The sequence below is a fragment of the Penicillium psychrofluorescens genome (genome assembly GCF_964197705.1).
Source record: "Penicillium psychrofluorescens genome assembly, chromosome: 4".
Classification (NCBI taxonomy): domain Eukaryota; kingdom Fungi; phylum Ascomycota; class Eurotiomycetes; order Eurotiales; family Aspergillaceae; genus Penicillium; species Penicillium psychrofluorescens.
This window is the reverse complement of record NC_133442.1, coordinates 1,498,566-1,518,796: the sequence shown is the minus strand read 5'-3', so window position 1 is coordinate 1,518,796 and position 20,231 is coordinate 1,498,566. Positions and strand designations below refer to the sequence as shown.

Below are 20,231 nucleotides of genomic sequence, written 5' to 3'. Positions count from 1 at the left end.
ACGGTGGTAGCCGAGCTCGACGCATTGTCGAATTGCCATGCCGGAGAGCTTCCTAATTTAGACCATCAGCAATCACGAACGATTCTTTCTGTGAACACTCAATAGGGGACAAACCAGAGACTAGCCCCATTATAAGATCTTATTGAATAAACTGCACAGCAAAGAAGAGCCTGGATTGACTGCAGCCCATCCACGTGGAGCAAAGGCGCAATACGATCAACGGCCCATGAAAAATACACCTGAAGGAGTTAGCAAATATGAGACTGATAAAATTTGTCTTGGGGTTTAAATCACTTGGGCCGCTTCTGTCTCAGACTGTCCTAGGACCAATGAACCGATTGCATAAGCCTATAGGAAAGGGTGTCAGTATAATGATCAATCCGTTACGCGACGCAAGGATTGGGCTTCTGACCATGAGCACAAAGAACAGAGAAGCCGAATCAGCTGTATTGATATCACCTGATGTGCTGGTACTCAGACATTCTTTTTCCATGGACTGAAAAGTCGGCCGGTGCAAAAAGGGGTATTGTGGATGGATGCTTTTGAAGTAGGCCTGGGATAGCATGGCGGCTTTTGTTGAAGATGGGAGTTCAACTGGAGGCATTGGACTCGAGCGTGACCTGGTGTGATGTTCGATATTGTCTCCAATCCGGGGTGAGTCATTCCAACCAGATTGCTTGAGAGGTAAGTCGATGCTCGCGCTGGCAATACGGGAGAAGAAGACGGCCGAAGATGGACCAAAGAATTGTGGCTCACGACCAGCAGCACTCAGGCACAACAGGGCTACCTCATTACTGAGCAGGTCGAGATTGGAAGTCGATTCCACAGCAACTGAGCTTGCGTCATCGGCAGAAGCACCTCTTGGATCATTACTTGGAGAATCCTGGTGATCTGGTGATTTTTCCTGCTGGTACTGCTGCAGTTGTCCCTCAAGTTGTGCTACGCGAGCTTCCAGGCTTTTTACATAGTCCCGCGGTCTGTGCAAGCCGGTTGCTGGGTCTTCAACGAGGCATTCTTGGGTGCTGTTAGTCAAAATTATGTTGATAGTTCAAATGAATCGTACCTCGATTTGTTCGTGCACAAGTTTTGCATTTTGGGCTTTTGCCGTCGCACTTTGAAATATTAAGGACCCAAATCAGATTCGATGGTTTCTCAATCAATCGCCACGTCGCTGAGCCAACGGGGAACAGGAGTACCGACCTTCAATTTGCGCTGCTTGCAGCTTATGCAAGCTAGGAGGGTACGCTCACTTATGCGTGGCCTTTTGGCCGAACGGTCTCCGTCGTCCTGCTCACCCATGATGTTTCGTATTCTGACAAGGGTGTGTCTACGGAATCGTGGGAGGAGCGGGGAGAAGTTCTCCCCACGCAGAACTAGAAACGGGCCGATCTTATCAGTACCGGTAACCAACTAAAGTTCTCCACCAAGAGTTTCGATAGACCCGCCCTTCCACAATATACATCTCCGCGACCCTACACATAATATCCTCCACTATTCCCAAACTAGAAAGCTTCAACTATAAAGACAATCGATGTTAGACAACGGTAGGCAGATGTGTGAAAAGGTTAAGACTGTTTATTCACATCGCTCAGCGCCGTGCTCAGTTCTACTCATGGAGCGAGGGTGAGCATTAAAGTGGAAAGAGCAAGTCACGGCGCGCCAGCTGTGTACATGCAACTTCGAAGCCGGGAATCCTCCTAATTTTTGCTCTCTTTGTGGAAGCAGAAGAACTTGTTGATGAGTGGACTAAAATCAGGAACTGCATTATGATCAAGAATACCTTTTCAGAAATATAGACCATACAGTATACCTTGCGTCCAGACCTTGCGTGATACGATATGGTAATAAGCGCAGAACTTGTACGAAACCTTATATCTGCTAAAGAAAGGTACTCCGATTATCATGATAGATTCCTAAATAGATTAAATGTGCTCAACCCCAACTGTTGCGCACAGTTTTCAATGCTCTTCCGCTGAATGCTGGCATACAGGGCGTTACTATCCAGAACTGCGCAACCAAGAGACTTTTCGAGACCTTTCCGGTCGGGATATGGTTTGTTCTGGCCCATAACGGAAGACGACGAATCCCCCAAATTGGACTGGAAGATACCAGCTGCGGAGAATGGAAGGAAATCCTCATATGTAATTGGTGCAGCAGTCACAATTCCCGCCAGCACAAGCTGTTCGAGATAGTCCCCGCGTGTCTCGTCATGGGTTGCTAAGTGTACAGGGAGGAGTTTCATGGTTGGAGTAAATTCACAGTAGATTAATCCCTGCTGACGGAGCTCGGTCCACGTATCCGGGTATTTAGTAAAGACCCGAGCCACAGCTTCATCCATTTTCTGTGCCGTGGTACGGGAAACTTCCATCGCCTCGTTGAATAGCTCATCATATAGCTTGCGCCCAGCTGGAGTTAGAGCTGCTCCTCGCTCTTCAATCTCTCCAAAACGAGCTTTGTGATGGCTATCGATAAGTTCACCAGGTTGATTGCTCGAAGACGCGAAGCTAACAGCTTCCTGAAGAGCCAAGAAGCTAGTCTGCCGTAAAAGAATGGGGCATTCGCGTTTTGGAGGGCCTTCAATCCTGTCCTTTACCTTCATACCCTGAGCTTGCATAGCAACCTGAGCGAGGCCGATATCGAGAGTTCGGGGTGTCAAATGATTGATATGAGCAGTTTGAAAGCAGACAATATCTGCCAAGATAGGATGCTCTTTCTTCAATGTGTTGTACACTTCAAACGTGGCGGCTGCCAGAGATTGCCAGCGAAAAGACTCCAGGGCATTGTCGACAAATATTTCTGCTTGGTCATAGGTAAAGCGGCCCTGTTGTGATTCTGCAATACTCATAACATCAAGCAACACATCGCTGAAGATCTTGCGCTGTTGAAGGTGGCTTAGAGCACGCTCCCGGGCTTCGGAAGATTCCAAGAGCTCAGGTCGTAGAAGTGTTGTGAAGACTCGAAAGGGGTTCTTGGACAAAGATTGAGCATCACGCGGTCGGAAACATGTAGCATGCATTGGAAGACCGGCGATGGAGAGATCGTAGTAGCCAATGGGATGCATGCCTAATAGGCCAAAAAGCCGACGAGCAACCTGGAGCTCATACGGACTGCCTAGACGTATAGCACCGTGGCGCTCGAGAGTAATGCGCTCGACACTATCGTTGGTACTATCTTGGGCAAGGACAGACTGGTTAACACCTTGTACAATAGAAACCAAATCTCCGTAAAGTGGTACCTCCGCCTTGTACATGTTGGACATGGCCACGGCGAAGCGAGTACGAAGGATATCGGCGTCGACATATCTGTGCTCAAACGTGCGAGGCCGATTATAAGCTTCAACGGGAATATCAACTGGCATCATGGAAAGATAGAGAATTAACACAGAAAGATTGGGATTCTCTAGTCAGAACTGATAATCCACGAGGGTTATCGTGGATATCGGCTCATGATAAATGAACTCCTCGACGGGTACCCATAACCACAAGACGGAAACTTCCATCACAAGCCTTTCTGGTCAGTATAGATGGGGATTCCCGATCAACGTGATCATTGCGATGCTGATGCTACCACGAGGCTGAAATTGTTATTTCGGGAATTTCCGTAGTCAATCTCGGGAGAAGCCGAAACTCGACCAATCGCACCAACCCTCGAGGCAAAGCGCAACCTGAGAAGCTTCAATCTATTACGAAGGGCTGTCAGAATCTGCTTCCATATCAAGATACGAGAACATATGCCATAATGAGTCTTACCGCCACCACAGAACAAACCCTTGCTGCCTCGACCAAGTCCGAAGGCACTAGCCGGGCGTTGAACATATCCAAACCCGGGACAGGCGAAGTCAAGCGTCTTCATCATATCCCATGGCCTGAGACTGCTTTAGAGAGACGAAAATGGCAGCTTGAGCAGATGGCGGGGGCTTTTCGTGTTTTTGCGAAGCTTGGGTTTGCCGATGGAGGTAGCGGACATATCAGTTTACGGGGTACGTCCTAACTACTTGTCTTGTTTACTGAACACTACGGAGCGAGAAATTAGCCTGACTATTTCAAACAGATCCTATTGACACAAAGACATTTTGGCTCAACCCATATGGCGTGCATTTTGGCATGCTCACTGTCTCCGACATGGTCCAGGTCGACGATCAAGGCCGCCGTGTGGGTGGCGCCGACAAGCCTGTCAATGCCGCTGGCTTCATGATTCACAGTGCCATTCATGCCGCTCGACCAGACCTGCACGCTGTATGTCATGCTCATAGCCCCCACGCTCGAGCATGGAGCACCTTTGGATTACCTATCGACATGCTCAATCAAGATAGCTGCATGTTCTACAATGACTTAGCCGTGTACCCATCGTTCGGGGGAGTTGTTTTTGCGGCCGAAGAGGGTTGTCGTATTGCCTCTGCTATGGGTCCGACTAAAAAGAATTTGCTCCTTCAGAACCACGGCTCATTGACTGCTGGTGGCACGATTGCCGAAGCGGCAGCCTTCTTCATTGCTTTGGAGCGGGCATGTCACAACCAGCTCCTTGTTGAGGCTTCTCTTGCTTCGCCGAGACTGAAAAAGACATTTGTGGGTGATGAAGAAGCTGAGTATACGAAAAAGGGAACTGGCAGTCCAGAAGTGATGTACATGCAGTTCATGCCGGAATATCAGTTTGTCCTCAAGGTGTCCGAAGGCGATTTTCTGCAGTAAATAATCCGCATGGATATATCTTCTGTATGTAGCAAATGACAAAAAATCTGAAAAAGGTTGAGTATTCTATTAGATTCAAATATTAATATTTGACACTATATTGACATTGATCACCTGTGTTTCTGCTTTGAAAATAGAGATGGTTTCTTAACGCTTTCTGCTAAACATGCTAATGTATAGAATTGCTTTTCAGAGCGCTGCCTTTGCCGACTGTTTCACTACTGACTCTTTAGACAATGCAATGTTCCCCAAGGCGCGTTCTCCTTGTGAACCCTCCATGACATTATTGATTGGCTTCCCACTTCCCAAGGCTCTCCATCTCCAGGCTTTAATAGCCTTGCGATCTGTATTGACATTCTCCATAACATCTACCACCCAATTTCCAATGTTGGGAAGGTACTTGAATGCATGGCCACTGCCTCCCGTAGCAACCATCAGGCCCTGCTTTCTTGGCACTCGGTCAATCACGAAATGGTTATCGAACGTATCAGTGTACCAGCAGATTCGTGTAGTTGCGATGGAAATATTCTCCTCGCACAGTTCCGGCAGGTACTCGTCCAAGAATGTTTTGATGACTTGGCACGCTTGTAGCGGGAAATCCGTAAGTCGTTCGCCGACAGGCTGGGCTCCATCACGCTCTGCGACAGACCATCTTGTGGCGGGCGTGCTGCGCTCTTTTCCATCGCTCTGTCGTACAGGATTGGTGTACTTGGTGCCGCGATACCCAACTTTAAAGTAACCATCTTCATTGCGAGGAAATCCATACAGACCCCCTTGGCTTCCAGCACGCATATTGAATGTAAACGTCGGGAACTGCTGCGGTCCCAGACGGTCCCATAGTGGCGAATTGGTAGGTATTTTCATGAGAATCACACTACCAGCTGTGGCTTCGCAGAGACCATCCAGTTCTGGCAACAGCACTGGAGTCCAACCGCCGCAGGCCAGAATAGTCATTGCAGCTTGATGTGATTTTCCATCCCGGGTTTCAATTCCAGTAACCCTGTTCCCCTTGAATTTTAAGGATTGCAGGCATCCAGCTTGGGCTCCGAAGATGAATTTCGCACTAGCTTCACGCGCCTTGTGAAGCGCGAGACGACAGGCCTTGTCGGCAATGGCCATTCCCCCTGTTGTGTCTAGCACCCCAACGGGATTCTGTCCGCGGCGCCTCTGTTGAAATGGATCCATGTAAGATGATTGCCCACGGCTTGCGGCAACCTCACAGTGGCGTGGGTCTGTGGTCGCTAGCTGTGTGTTATGGTGCCCAGCCTTCTCCATCCCATCGATACAAGCCTGCTCCCACGGGGGTAACTCCTCATCCGTGGACATGGAGATATTCCCATTTGCAATGAAAACGCGATCCTTGCTAGTCATTCCCGGAGGAACTGTCCTGCCGCTGGCGAGCTCTTCGTTCCACTCATGCCACGCGGCAATCGCCTCAGTGGATAGAGATTGGTATTCTGTCTGTCCTCCATAGGCAGAGCGAATGATTTTGTTTATGTCGGCGGAGGCAGCATCTGCCCCCTGCAGATAGGAGTATTGTGACTCGTCATAGGCTTGTCGGTCAAAGACCGTCACGTTGTAGCCGCGGCGGGCAAGATGCAGGGCGGTACTGAGACCGAAAACGCCTGCGCCCACCACGATGACCGAATCTCCTTTCTCCATAATTGATTGCGATAGAGTGTGGTATGCAAAGAGCACCCAGATTATTTTGTACTATGTCGTCTAGCTATAGTGGTGGATTGATAGGAAGAAACCGGTGGCTGCTCGGGTTCTACCGACTTCTCTTAGGTTTCTCCTCACTTCGCCGCTTCCGGGGCCATGCATCAGGCCTGAGCTTATCTTTACTTTCTACGGCAAGTTAAAATGCATGAGACTCGCACGTCTGTGAAGGATCTTACTATGATCCTCTGCTCTGCTTGGGATCTATGCCCTCTGCTGTCTCTCTTTCTCTCTGTCAGAAACTAAAACGATGGGTTACAAGACGATTTTCACAGAATCAACAGTCGCCAAATATGTTCGTGTAATTCGGGCGACTCCCAGGGAGCTGATTTGCAACGCCCGACTGCTACTTTCTGTGGCCCTCTATGCTTGCTCTGGTATTCCCCTGAGTAGGTCTCGCTCTATAGACTGCATTTCCCTCTGAAGTTTGCTGACCAGGAGAACGATCAGCTTGGGACCAAGGATCATCCTCGGTCGTGGCATCGCTGCCAGGATTTGAGCGGCACTTTAATATTAGTTCCGGGGCAAATGCCAACGAAATATCCAAGTTCGTGTCCCTGGTGTACATTGGATGCGGGGTGGGCGCAGGACTCTCCTTTTTCATCAATGACCGGGTCGGTCGACTCTGGTCACTGCGCCTCCATATGCTCATCTGGATTGCCGGACAGCTGGTAGCCACCTTTGCCCCGAATATTGGCACGCTATATGCCGCACGAATCATCAGTGGATTGGGAATTGGCCCTCTCACAGTGACAGGAACTAACTCCATTGTCGAGATTGCGCCTACCGAAATCCGTGGACTCCTCGCAACATGGTTTAGTGTGGCCATGCTCCTCTCTCTATGGGTCTCAGTCTTTTGTGTCTATGGTGTGTACCATAGTATAGAAGTGAGTCGCTTGCAATACCAGGCTGTCTGGTTCGGGCCCTGCATCTTCATCTTTTTCTGCATCGTCGCTAGTTTCTTTTTGAGCGAATCGCCTCGCTGGCTCTTCCTCGTCAACAGGCAGGAAGAGGCTACCGAAACTCTGGTACGTCTGCGTGGACTACCAGCTGAGCACCCTCGAGTACAGATAGAACTCCAGGAGATCCAAGAGAGCATTGCCAAGGAACGAGGTGAGGAGACCGGCTTGCCTGGAATGCTTGACATTGTTCGCGAGACTTTTCTCATCCCGGCAAACCTACGCCGTCTGACACAATCCCTCATGGCATTTGCTCTTGCTCAACTATCAGGCGCAAATTCAATCAGCTCCTATTTCGTTCCGATCTTGACTCTTGTCGGTGCTAGCGATAATACCACGCACAGTATATTTCTAAGTGGCATGTACAGCCTGGCAAAGTTCTTCTTCACACTGATTGCCTCTTTTTTCATCATTGATGCTATGGGGCGTCGGAAGTCAGCATTTATCGGAATCACCATTCAGGTCATCACCGATTTGTATATTGGCATCTTCATTAAATATCGCCAAGAGGGCCCCGTCTCTACCAATGCCGCCCAGGGTGCCATCGTCGCTATTTTCTTCCACGGTTTCGGATACGCCATTGGTGAGAGGGCCCGTGTTGATTGAACTTCGTTTTCTTCCCTTTCGAACTAACATTGATATTCAATCAGGCCTATTAATTCTTCCTTACCTTTTTGGCGGCGAGCTATGGCCCAATCGAATTCGATCCTTTGGCAGCGCATTTTGTCAAATGTTCCATTGGCTTTTTTTCTACGGCCTCAATTCCGGAATTCCCTCGTTGTTAGCTAATACGAATGACTGGGGCGCTTTTGTCTTTTTTGCTGCCTTCAACTGTATTGCAATTGCTTATGTGTTCTTTATGGTTCCTGAGATTGCTGGCCTGGGCGTTGAAGAGATTGATAGCTTGTTCTGCGGGCCGTGGTTCAACGCCTACAAGCGCTCCCGTGACCCGAGTTTGCTGACAGGTGTTGAGACATCTGACAAATTGCAGTAAGTTTCAAGTCACGATCTTGGGCCATTGATGGAATACAAGTCTGATATACTGCTCTTCGCTATAGGTCCGTTGAGCCTGCAGTGGAGGCCAATACTGAAAAGGCTAGTATGTGTTGACATATCAGAGTCAGGTGTGATCCGTATTCAGTTGACAGATTTTTATATTTGACCCGCGATTGAAATCTATAATCTATTCAATAAACGTTACTTGGCTCTGCATCTTTGGCCTCGTAGATCCTCGGCTAGATCCTATAATATAACACATAATAACTATTTAAGGATATTGATAACTGTGTAGTTCTTGTGCTGTGCAGTACGATGTTTACGAGGCATATTGAATTCTATATACTCTGGAACCTTCAAGGTAACAGATCACAAATCCCATCAAAGCCTATTGCTTCATGAGTCCCAGGTTTACAGGACTGTTTGCTTTGCCTCTCTTAAAGAGAGCCTTGATGTTCTCAAAACATTCCTTCTCAGCCTTGTGGAAAGCGACATCTGTAAGGCCACCCAAATGCGGCTGCACGGTCACATTGTTGACTTCCTCTAAAAACCAGGGATCAACGTTAGGTTCATTGCATAAGACGTCGACTCCAGCACGTGCAACCTTTCCTGATTGTAAGGCTTCCTTCAGAGCAGACTCTTTAACTACGGCACCTCGAGCCGTGTTGACCAAGAAAGCACCGTGCTTCATGGCAGCAAACTCAGGTTCGCTTATTAAGTTTGTTGTCTCCGGGTTGAGCGGACAATTTAGAGATACAACATCGGAACTGCCAAGTAGTTCGTGCAATGAGGGGCAATAAATCGCGTTGTACATCCGCTCAATCTCTTCCGGAAGTCGACGGCGGTTATAGTAGCGAATTTTCATGTTGAAGGCGAGAGCCTTCCTGGCAAGATACTATTGAAGACATTCTCTTAGTTGAAGTACAGTGCCACGAGGATTGACCATGGTTCGAAGCACTTACCTTGCCTATGGAGCCCATGCCAACGATTCCTAATGTCAAATTGGTTGGATCCCGAGTAGGAACCATATTCTTTTTCCAATTCCCTGCCTTTGCGCTTCTCTCCGCATTCGAGGCGTTCTTCAACACGGAAAGTATCAGGAACATGGCCATGTCGGCAGTAGCCTCGGCAACTGCATCCACGGAATTGCAAAACACGATACCTTGCTTGGCCATCCAATCGATATCGAATTCGTTAAAACCGGCTGAGGCCGACGTGATGATGCGACATTCTGGAACGAGGGATTTCAAAAGGTCCTTGTCGAACGGTTCGTAAGGAGGCGTACCCATGCGGATAATGAAACCGTCAATTGGACCTCGTGTCTTGATCAAGGCAGGGAGGTTTTCCTTGGTCTCGGCGCGATCCGAGGCGTCAAGCACCTCGAAGTCAAACTCTTTGCTGAAATCATTGAGATAATCGCTACCGATGTATTTGGGTGCACCTAGGCAAACGATCCTGGCCTTACTTTCAGCTCGACCGGGTGACATTCTGAATCAGCGGACTTGGTGGGTGTGGTTCGGAGACGAGGAGATAGAGAAATCGGATGTGCGATTTGGCCGATGACGATATTTTAAATGATTCTGGCCTTCTTGCGCTTATTTGACACGCGTCAAGTACTTTCCTCGGATTGAGGTTCAATATCTCGGGACTTCCCGACCACACTACCACGCCTTCGCTGTACCTCCGCTTCCCCGCTTCACGTATCTCCACGCATTTCGAGACCGGCACTTTCCGTATCTTAATGGTCTTTCTTTTTCTCAAACAGATAGGGGTTCCTTCGGGCGCTATCTATGCTTCGGAGATGGAAGATAAAAGACCAGTAATACGTGGGTTAGTATCATTAATATCGACGATCTTCTCCAGAAAGATCTCCTTTAATTCATCACCTTCACCGACCAGACAGTTGAATCCATCCCAATCACAGTTTATCACAATATGACCACTCAGAATGCCCCACCCATGGGCTTTTTGGCTGTTGAGGTTAACATAGCTAGGCCCCCGGGTGATCCATATAACGAGCGAACATGGAGCTTCCCCCTTATTCGGGAGACAGTTCCTGGTTCATCTGTCTCTGAGATTGTGACGGATAAAGCGTACGATGATGACTTCATTGAGCGTTTTGTCGCTTCTGGAATTAAACTAGCCGAGCGCGGGGCTGTCGGAATTATTACAAGCTGCGGGTTTCTTGCTATGGCTCAAAAAAGGTATCACCTCGAGGACAGTTTAGTTGCCCTGCGGCTCAAGAGGCTTATTTCGAACAGACTTTCTGCCAGACTGCCCATACCTATAGCCACATCGTCACTTATTCAGATTCCAACACTCCGCGCGATCATTCACCCTGCCCACAAGATCGGAGTCCTGACGTACGATGCTGGCCGGCTGACAGATAGGCACTTGACTGAACTCGATATTGATCCAGCTATAGTACGGATTTGCGGTGCTCCATCCCAGGGGCATCTAAGAGGATTCGTCTCGCAAGGTGAACCTTATAATTCTCAAAAGGTCGAAGACGAGCTCGTTGTGCAGTCCAAACAATTAATCAATAACGCCGAACACAAAATCGGAGCCATTGTGCTGGAGTGCACCAATATGGCACCCCACGGCGAAGCGATTCGCCGTGCGACAGGATTACCTGTTTATGATGTATATACACTTGGGGAATGGTTCTATTCAGGTGTAAACAGGCAAAATCCATTATTTTGGGCTAAACGGGAGTGAAAAAAGATTTCGGGGATCGGAAAGTATAGAGAGATAGATTCTTGGAAACCAAGACACTCTGATTTCTGCTGAAATGACAAGTGTGGCCGATTAGAAGTCTGCTTGTGCGCGTCAGCTAGGATAGAAGCTTGGGGTATACATGGATCCAATTGGCACATGATGTGAATTGTAGAGGATATGTGATGTGATGTTGAGTTGTACCGTGGTTTTAACAATTATCCCCTTCCTGAGTAGATCCCCTTCCAATACACACACATACACCAACAGTTCAATCCTATCTCACCAATTCTCCCAGACAGCATCAGGCAACACCTTCCTCATAATAGCCCAATGCTCCAACGCGCCCCGGTCCTGAAACTTATGCAATCTACCCACCTCCTTCTGCACAAGCACCGCTCTCCCGTTCTTGGGAACAGCAGCGAACATGTCCGGGTCGAGCTCATGCTTCGGCACGAGATACGACTCGCGCGACTTACTACGCAGGAAATCCGCCTCCACAGGCTCCCGGAAACGCAGCGGGGTTCTGGTACTCTTCTTGCAGAATAGCACTAGGTTCGTGAAGTTGGGGTTCTCTTCATCAGCGCCACCGGGTGCTTCCTCGCGGAAGATACGGCAGCTTGGGAATACGGATTGGATGGTGCGGACTATTAGGCCGGTTGGGTAGAGCGTTAGGTCGCCGGCGTAGTTCTGGAGTTTGGTTAATATAGTAGATAAAGGTTTGGTTGTTAGGGGAGGTGTTGGGACAAGCTTACGATGGCGATGACTCCGTCATCTCTGAGCAGCGAGTTCAGCTGTTCCAGAAACTCGAAGGTGAATAGCTCGGCGGGCTCGGCACCGCCGGTGAACACGTCGTGCACGATATAATTGTATTGCTGGGCATTTGACTGGGCACGCTTGACGAATTTCGTAGCGTCCTCGATGGCAGCGATGTGGTTGGAAGGCAGGTTAAAATATTGCGTGGCAAATTTGTACACGACAGGGTCGAGCTCGACGATGGTCGTGTCGATGCCGTGCTTGATTAGGGCAGAAGGCGTTGTACCGATTCCAAGGCCGCTGTTAGAAGCTTGTTGTCAATTATCTACTTTGCAAATAAGATGGAACCGGGGGGAGATCATACATCACCAGCGCTTTGCTGGCTGCGTCCACGCGCGATGCAGTGTGCTCCGGCTCAACCAGTCGAACAGCCTCGAGCATGGCAAAGACCGCATAGATAGGATCTTCGACTTCAGGCCGGTAACCTGGCACCATCTTAGTCCACTGTCCGCCGAGGAGGCTGTGGTCACAGCGCATGACACGGAAACCATCTTGGTGGTTCTCCAAGACGGAGATGTACCCCGTCGACGAGTCCTGGCGTGCAAGCAAGGAGTAACCTTCAGTCTTCAGGACCGAGTTCACGGCGGAGATTCGGCCAATATGGACATTTGAAGTCATCGAGAAGAGCAGTGACGGAAGTGCCAGAAGCAACAACTTCGACGGGATCACGGCGGCATAGCCCGCAGCAATGAGAAGCTGCATGCCGGTGCGAGTAAAAAGAAACGTGAACCCAATGACTCTAGACACAAAAGCCCTGGCGAAGTGCTCGCCGATGGAATAGATGAAATACGACCCCAGCAACGGGACATGTTCGGTGACCAAGTCCCCCTGCGCCTCCAGGCGAAGCGACGCCTGGATCTGCTTGCCAGCAAACGCAACCGTCAGAAAGACCAGCGGGTAGTACCCGAAAAGCTCGGTGACCGCAGGGCCAGCGGGGTTCCCTAGCAGCGAGCTCTGCTGCATGACAAAGTACTGCAGGGTTGGGATCCAGAACGCCAGCACTGGAAGCAGGTAGCCCGCTAGACGGCCGATGCGTCGCTGCACCTGGTCTTTTAGAAACCAGCCTGCTCCGGCGAAGATGGCTACGCCGTAGCTGTGGAAGATGTGCGCTGGCACGCCGCCATACACAGGGGAGAGTACCAGTACCGTCACGGGAGAATAGAATGCCAGGAGGACGAGCAGCCCTGCGCCGGCGCCAAGGCGCGGGAGGTCGACTTGCCGGAGAAATTGATCAACAGGCATATTGACGCGCAATGTGGGGAGCAGCGCGTCTGTTGAGGATAGTTAGCATGCAGTTGGAGAATTGAAGCATGTAGAATAGAAAAAATCGGTTGAGTTAAGATCTTACATGTTCAAGAGAGGGTGTGCCAGGATAGCAAGCAAAAAAAGAGCTACGATATGGTTTGGAGCTTTTGCTTTTGCCGCCTCTTTCCGCGTTTCCCAACTTCTTTCTGACGACATCATTTCATTAACATTGTTCCAACAACAACCACCATGCCCCATTTCCCCATGGACACGGGCTTCAAGTCGTCCTCGCCGGAATCTTCCCGCGACAACACTCACCAACCCTCCATCCAGACGAAGAACCGTCGAAAACGGTATCTAGACCTACATCCCGAGTACTTCTCGGCAGAGCTCGAGCTAGCCGGTCCGCGTGCTCTCTCTCTCTTTCCCGCGCACAACGCAGCAACAACAACACCATAATCATAACTATCGTCTTTCCAAATGCTAATGCTAACACATACCCACTCAACCAACAGACCCTCTCCTCTATGACCGCCTAATCCGCCGCTTCCAATCCCCGCAGGAAAGAGAAGCATCCGGGCGCGCGAAGGGATTCTCAGGTGTCCTGGAGGCAGATCTGCTACGGTCTGAAGCGAAGATGGATGCGCTGGCGCACCCAGATCCCAACGCCATGCTGAGCTACGCGCGCGGTCCGGACGGGGAGATCCTCGCCGAGGACCGCGATGAGATCCCCGGCAGCAAGGAGGAGGGCGAGAAGCAGTGGCGCTGGGAGATGGGGCTGCGATTTCTGCGCGGCGATGATTCGGATTTTGAGTATGGGGCTGTGGATGAAGATGAGGAGTTGGATGATTGGTCGGAGACGCAGGAGAGGTATTTTGAGGAAGAGGAGCCGGAGTGGGTGGTTGGGGATGATGATGCTGGGGGGAAGGAGGATGGGGAGAGGGAGTTGAAGGGTGAGACGGGGGTTCAGGATTTTTGATTTATTGGGCTGGCTGGCTGCTTTGGCGCTGGTCGCCGGGCTGAAGTGATGATACTACGATACGATAACATGATCAATTGCATATCCATCTTTTGGTGGACTATTTACAGCTCATGCTTAGTTATGTACACACAGTCATTGCTCCATTAACCGCTTGACAGCCATCTCCTTCAGTTTGAACTTCTGGATCTTCCCACTTGCCGTCTTGGGGAAGGGCTCCGACGGTCCCAGGAAGAAGACATACTTGGGAACTATCAGACGGATCAGCATGGTTCACCTCAGTGACATGTCTAACTTACCAAGATGGCTACTCAACTTCTCACGCACCCATTGCTGGATTTCCTCCGAGCGGACGGCATTCGAGCCATGATCTCGCGCAATCACAAATGCGGCGACGACCTCGCCGTATCGCACATCAGGAACCCCGACAATAGACACATCGGCGATCCCTTCATGGGCGAGCAGGCAGTTCTCGATCTCGAGGGGGTGAATGTTCTCGCCGCCGCGGATAATCAGGTCTTTGATGCGGCCGGTAATGCTGATGTAGCCGTCCGGAGACATGGAAGCTTCGTCGCCGGTCTGTTGCAGGTAAGGTCAGCACTGTTCAAAACTGAGGGAGATGTTCAACTTACATGCATCCAGACCTTCCCTGTCTCGTCTGGGATCATCACCTCCACGGTCTTCGCGGAGTCGTCCCAGTACTCCTTCATAAGCAAATATCCGCTAACGGCCAGCTCACCGCGTGTCTCAACGGGAAGAATCTGGCTCTTATCCGTCGGGCTAACGATCTTGGCCTCAACATGAGGCATGAGTCTACCCACTGAATTTATCCGCTTATCAAGCGGATCATCGGTCGTGGTCATCGCCGAGACGGGGCTGGTCTCCGTCATGCCATAGCAGATAGTCAGCTCGGTGAGATTGAGCACACGGTGCAACTTCTTCATCAGCTCCGCGGGGATACTGCTTCCCGCGGCAATCCCCGTGCGCAGATGCTGGAAGCCCTCGTCAGCGACCTCGCCTTCCCCGATCAGACCGAGTTCTTCGAGGAACATGGTCGGAACGCCGTACAGCGCGGTGCATTGCTCTTCCTGGACTGCTTTCAGTGTGGCGCGGGCGTTGAATGATTCCGTTGGGAAGACGATCGCGGAGCCGTGCGTGGCTGTCGCCATGTATCCCAGGATGCAGCCGAAGCAATGAAATAGTGGTGGCGGGCAGCAGACGATGTCGTTCGGAGTGAGGAGCATTCGATCTCCGATCTGGGCGCCGTTGTTCAGGATTGACCGGTGGCTGAGGCATGCGGCCTTGGGCATGGCTGTTGTTCCCGAGGTGAATTGGATGTTGACGATGTCATGCGGTGAGAGGTCCTGTGGTGGCAGTGGGTGCCCGTCTGCGGTTAGTTGAGACATGACCGAGGAGAACGGCGTGAGGCTTTTATATGCCGAGAGGTCTACACGGCCCGCGGAATTGTCCACCGTGATAATGTTCTTCAACGAAGGAACCACGGCTGATTGCAGCTTTGGTTGGGACAAATCATCGGCCAAGTTCTTGAGCAGCGGGAGGTTGCTGCGTGGATCTTTTCGGGGCAGATTGGCTTCGGCGCTGATGATCAGATGGCTGGCTTCTAGGTGGCTGAGTGCCGAGACGACCTGGGTAGCATTGAAGGATGGGTTGATGGGGACCTGGACTATGGTGTTAATGCCATCATCTATCTCAAGCACTGAGTTGCTTACCAGGATCGCCCCGAGTTTGAACAATGCGTACGTAGCCTGCCCGTCATGATGAATATCGTGTTGGCGATACGCGCAGAAATAGACAGACATACCACCGCAAACTCCATAGAATTCCCCAACATAACCCCAACCCGTTCTCCTTTGCGAACACCAACCGACTCCAACCCACGGGCGAGGGCATTACTTCTAAAGTCGAGCGAAGCATAGGTAGCTCTATCATTCTGGTGTTTCGAGATAACGCTAAACACTTGATCAATGCCCTATTCTGACACCGATCAAACAAGGGAGCTATCTCACGCTGTCCGGTCTCCGCACCGCGCAACGATCTTGGCAAAGTGTTCCCCAACTGTCGATTCGATCAAGGGAGGCTATGTAGATCACGGATTTTGTTAGTTTCGCATTGAACTCATTGCGACTGGTTATCAGGGAGGAGAAAGAAAGAAGTGTTTACATGCGATGGGCCCCTGGCATAGCTCTCTGTCAACAGGCCCCTTCGGACCTGGTGTTGGACTCGGATTCGGGTTGAACAGGTGATGCCAGAAAGAAGACGCGTCCGGGGGACGGCCTTCCCCAGCAGTCCGTAGTGAGAGCCAGGCATGTTTGTTTTCGAAGTGGGGGGTAGGTAGGGTGTTACCGAAGCTGCATGACTTGCGTGTCCGGTGGGCGGTGATGGAGTTCCGGAATAGGCTAATGGCGTAGGAACAATCAATATGGACTGTACCGTCGAGGGTTACTAGGAGTGAGCAAAAAATGGAAAGAATGACAGAAGGGAAAGAAGGTGAAGTACGAAGTTAGCCGGGGAGCTTTCCCCGCACCCACCCGGGATGGATGCGGGGCCGAACAACCGACCTATGCAATCATGATAGAGTGAAAAGATAAACACAATGAAATATAGGCTAGGGTGATCAAGAGTAATTTTTATAATAGGTTGGTCGGGTCGAAGGACTGTATGGTGGGGAGGGTTTAGCCTAGAACACTCCCGACGATTGATGTGTGGTACGCCTAACCATTTTCTCTCTGGTTCATGAGGTCTCAGAATGAATGACGGGTATTGAATTGCTGGATTAGAGTGACGTGATGTGTATGTATAGGATTAGGTGTACCTGTTGAAGACCATGTGGGATAGATATATATTTTTCTCTATTGTATGCATCACTGGTAGGTATAGTTAAATAGGCACTTAGAAAATTGGTGATACATTAATAGATTTAAAAGTATTTCCGGACACATGAACCATTCATACTGAACATCTATAACTATACATGTGTGCACTAGTTAACTACATAGGCATGTAAAGCACATCGCTAACTACATCATGCAGGCATTGCTTATCTGCGGATTCGTCATGTGGTGGGGAAGATCGACTCCCGCATTTCTTCGCGACGGGCTTGTTTCCTCCCCTTCCACCGACCCTCCGCCTGCCATGTCCCGCTAACCATCGGTCGCACACTCCTTCGAATGCCGAAGACTGACAGCCCACCATGGACAAAGAACCGCCCGAGGAGGCCATCGCCAACTTCGTCAGCTTTACAAGCACCACGCGCGAGCAGGCCATCAGCTTCCTCAAGGTACGACTAAGCGACCCCCCATAACCCTCCCCCATTCCCACACAGACACTGACTCAGTCGATTACCACAGGCAAACTACCTCGATTCCCAGAAAGCCATCAACGCCTACTTTGAAGATCCCACAGGTCCTCACCCAAAGGTACAGTGCCTCCTGTTGACACCCTGGAGCTCCATGCTCTCGCCATTCGCGCTGACAGACAGCTACACACACAGACGAGCGGCTACTTTCAGGAAGCCCCCTTGCCCTGTATGTTTTTTGCCCTTTGGCGACTTGCGCAGTGACTGACATCTCTCCTTCCAGCTTTCGAATTCCCTCCTCGCGACAATGCCCCGCGCGCCTCAGTGACCGTCCCTCCTTCTCGTCCTCCGTCCCGAGCAAATACACATGATACTCCGGAAGGCACTGGCTACCAAGCAGGCTACCAAGCACCGGCAGAGCCTGCTGCGCAAGGTCCTACAGGTGAGGAAGCCCTTCCAACTACCTTGAAAGGAACACGTGCTGATTCGACGTCACAGATTCCGGGCAGGGATTAAGCCTGGCCGAGCGAGAAGAAAAGGAACTTCAGCGGGCTGTCGCCATGTCTCTTAACCAGCGAATGGACGAGCAAGAGACTGGGGTGGTGACTTCGACCGGCGAATCGCACTTTGGCAAGGCCACAAGGGACCACTACGACGAGGGCGCGTGGGCGATGACCCTGTTCAACACGTCCTCCCAAGAGGTCGTCATCAGCCCGGACCCCGAAGATCGGAAGAAAATCGACGACGAGCCTGCTTTCATCCGACCGTCCCAGGACAATCTCTACTTGGGAGGGTTCCTGACCATTCTCCACAACATCCCCCTCGCCCGCGAGGCTCTTCTTCTACGAAACAAGGTCTTGTTTGACTATGGACACGATACGCAGTGGTGGAATGGCCAAACCATCAACCTCCCCAAGATTGTGACCATCCACGAGGCCAGAGATGGCGACGATGGCTGGGACGACATCATCTATGAAACCCAACGGCTAGTGGCTTTCTTGGATTCTACCGAGCGCGCTTTCGGCAGCGCCGACGCTCTGACAAACCTCAAATGCATATTTTCCACCTCGGCCGACTCGGAGGAGTCCGTCACTCGGTTCCTCGAAGCATGGCACGGCGCTGCCATTCGAGCAGACCCTGACAACCAGATGGCCGCTACGTTCCTGTCACACGCATACAAACACGACCCCTACGACTATGAAGACCCTCAATCCAAGGAGCTCTTCACCTTCGCCCCTCCCGTCGAGAATTATCATCGCCAGACGGCAGGCCAGACTCTCTACGACGTCTTCGACTACGCGATGTGGAGTGACACGCCCGGGCAAGACCTGGATGATGTCTGGCTGGAGCATGTCGCAGAGGTTCTCACAATCAAGCTCGATGCTACCGGAGACGCGACGTCAGTGGGGATCAAGATCCCAGCTGTCTTTTACCCGGATCGATATCTGAGCAGTTGCCGAGAGCTGGCCCGTGAGTACCGGACCAAGCGACTGCAGATGGAGGAAGACTTGTTGGAAGTGGAGCGACGCATCGATCACTACACCCACCCAAAGACAATCGAGGGTAATCTGACATACGTCGAGCTCTTTGAGCAAGCTGCGGAGGCGGTGCCTATTGCTGTGCCGAAATACTGGCCGAAGAATGACGACGGTAGCGAACGCAAGCCCCCATTGACCATGGAGCGCGCAGAGGGCATTGCGGCGGAACTGCGAAAGAAAATTGCCTGGATCGAAGGAAAGCTGAAAAGTAAGCATTTTCCGAGAGAGTATGTGTGCGCTTAACCTGCTGATAATCACCGATGTGCAGACCTGGAGACCCGCAAACAGAGTGCACAGGAAGCTCTTCGCAATTACTCCAAGACACTCACAGAGCCTTCCGATTCTCCCACCGAACCCCCAGTCCACAAATACACCCTCCGAGGCGTGTGTACCGAACCACATGTAACCTATGTCCTGCGCCGTAACAACCCCAGCGGGTCTGGAGACGCGATGGATGTCGACAGCGAGTACCACTGGTGGCGGATCAGCTTTTCCGCAGAGGATGGCAAGACCAAACAGGCCGAAAAACGGGCAGCACAAGGCGACAACAACGCCTCGCAACATGGCGACGTGATCGGTTATACCGCTAAGCCAGTCCGTGAGGTTGAAGTCCTCCATGCGGCGCGTGAAGAGTGGAGGAATGCCCTTTTGGTTTATGCGAGCGACAACGCCATGCGCGTTCCGGAGGAGGCCGCTCTGTCACAGCTTCAGGTTAGATTACCTTGTGATGTGATATCATGGTGCGAAGCTAATCCAGTAACAGAGATTCGTCGACAAAGACAACGAGGCATTCGCGGCGGAATGCGACCCGGCCTCGGCGGATCCGATTGACAGTGACTGGCCGGGGCCTGCTGAGTGGGATGCGCCGCCGAATCACCCCGAGAGCCAGTCCGCTTCCCAGAAAGACCAGCAGGTGGGTGTTTCCACCGGAGAGGTTCCGGGCCAAAGCCAGCAAGAGATGCAGGAAAAGGCCGGGTCTAGTTTACTGGGTGCTCCAGCCACGGCGGATTCGGGTTGGGAGGAGGTGAAGCCTGATGAGAACATGACGGAGCCGGAGTAGATGCATGATGCCCACACGATATGAGCGATGATAGAACGAGCATGCCATGACACAAAAGATGTATCTAGTTTACTAGATCTGTTCGTTAATGATACTGTCCGATGTTATTGTTGATTAAGCCCAGTTGTTTAGTAGTGGAGTGTCCCCACCTACTATTATTTGGCGTGTTTGCATCCACCCTCCTTATCATCCATCCTCCT

At 51.0% G+C, this 20,231-nt stretch overlaps 9 protein-coding genes across 9 annotated transcripts; 4 read left to right on the top strand and 5 right to left on the bottom strand.

Moving 5' to 3' along the window:
• Window positions 1–1,900: 1,900 nt before the first annotated feature.
• Window positions 1,901–3,358, bottom strand: PFLUO_LOCUS6303 (uncharacterized protein; the record flags this gene model as incomplete). Its single annotated transcript, XM_073783835.1, has 1 exon — window positions 1,901–3,358. The coding sequence occupies one exon, from the start codon at window positions 3,356–3,358 to the stop codon at window positions 1,901–1,903; it is 1,458 nt and encodes a 485-aa protein (XP_073640350.1).
• Window positions 3,359–3,738: 380 nt separating this feature from the next.
• Window positions 3,739–4,688, top strand: PFLUO_LOCUS6302 (uncharacterized protein; the record flags this gene model as incomplete). Its single annotated transcript, XM_073783834.1, has 2 exons — window positions 3,739–3,979; window positions 4,051–4,688. 2 exons carry the CDS (start codon window positions 3,739–3,741, stop codon window positions 4,686–4,688), a joined length of 879 nt encoding a protein of 292 aa, XP_073640349.1.
• A 189-nt stretch (window positions 4,689–4,877) lies between these two features.
• PFLUO_LOCUS6301 (uncharacterized protein) lies at window positions 4,878–6,350 on the bottom strand (the record flags this gene model as incomplete). The annotated part of the gene is made up of 1 exon (XM_073783832.1): window positions 4,878–6,350. The coding sequence occupies one exon, from the start codon at window positions 6,348–6,350 to the stop codon at window positions 4,878–4,880; it is 1,473 nt and encodes a 490-aa protein (XP_073640348.1).
• A 701-nt stretch (window positions 6,351–7,051) lies between these two features.
• PFLUO_LOCUS6300 (uncharacterized protein) lies at window positions 7,052–7,972 on the top strand (the record flags this gene model as incomplete). Its single annotated transcript, XM_073783831.1, has 2 exons — window positions 7,052–7,435; window positions 7,478–7,972. 2 exons carry the CDS (start codon window positions 7,052–7,054, stop codon window positions 7,970–7,972), a joined length of 879 nt encoding a protein of 292 aa, XP_073640347.1.
• Window positions 7,973–8,750: 778 nt separating this feature from the next.
• PFLUO_LOCUS6299 (uncharacterized protein) lies at window positions 8,751–9,849 on the bottom strand (the record flags this gene model as incomplete). Its single annotated transcript, XM_073783830.1, has 2 exons — window positions 8,751–9,257; window positions 9,325–9,849. 2 exons carry the CDS (start codon window positions 9,847–9,849, stop codon window positions 8,751–8,753), a joined length of 1,032 nt encoding a protein of 343 aa, XP_073640346.1.
• Window positions 9,850–11,359: 1,510 nt separating this feature from the next.
• PFLUO_LOCUS6298 (uncharacterized protein) lies at window positions 11,360–13,135 on the bottom strand (the record flags this gene model as incomplete). Its single annotated transcript, XM_073783829.1, has 3 exons — window positions 11,360–11,767; window positions 11,833–12,133; window positions 12,198–13,135. 3 exons carry the CDS (start codon window positions 13,133–13,135, stop codon window positions 11,360–11,362), a joined length of 1,647 nt encoding a protein of 548 aa, XP_073640345.1.
• A 252-nt stretch (window positions 13,136–13,387) lies between these two features.
• On the top strand, window positions 13,388–14,117 carry PFLUO_LOCUS6297 (uncharacterized protein; the record flags this gene model as incomplete). Its single annotated transcript, XM_073783828.1, has 2 exons — window positions 13,388–13,541; window positions 13,654–14,117. The coding sequence occupies 2 exons, from the start codon at window positions 13,388–13,390 to the stop codon at window positions 14,115–14,117; spliced, it is 618 nt and encodes a 205-aa protein (XP_073640344.1).
• A 135-nt stretch (window positions 14,118–14,252) lies between these two features.
• On the bottom strand, window positions 14,253–15,937 carry PFLUO_LOCUS6296 (uncharacterized protein; the record flags this gene model as incomplete). Its single annotated transcript, XM_073783827.1, has 4 exons — window positions 14,253–14,368; window positions 14,417–14,696; window positions 14,750–15,796; window positions 15,848–15,937. The coding sequence occupies 4 exons, from the start codon at window positions 15,935–15,937 to the stop codon at window positions 14,253–14,255; spliced, it is 1,533 nt and encodes a 510-aa protein (XP_073640343.1).
• Window positions 15,938–17,328: 1,391 nt separating this feature from the next.
• On the top strand, window positions 17,329–20,031 carry PFLUO_LOCUS6295 (uncharacterized protein; the record flags this gene model as incomplete). The annotated part of the gene is made up of 7 exons (XM_073783826.1): window positions 17,329–17,415; window positions 17,486–17,554; window positions 17,629–17,662; window positions 17,717–17,875; window positions 17,932–19,179; window positions 19,240–19,682; window positions 19,735–20,031. 7 exons carry the CDS (start codon window positions 17,329–17,331, stop codon window positions 20,029–20,031), a joined length of 2,337 nt encoding a protein of 778 aa, XP_073640342.1.
• Window positions 20,032–20,231: the final 200 nt, after the last annotated feature.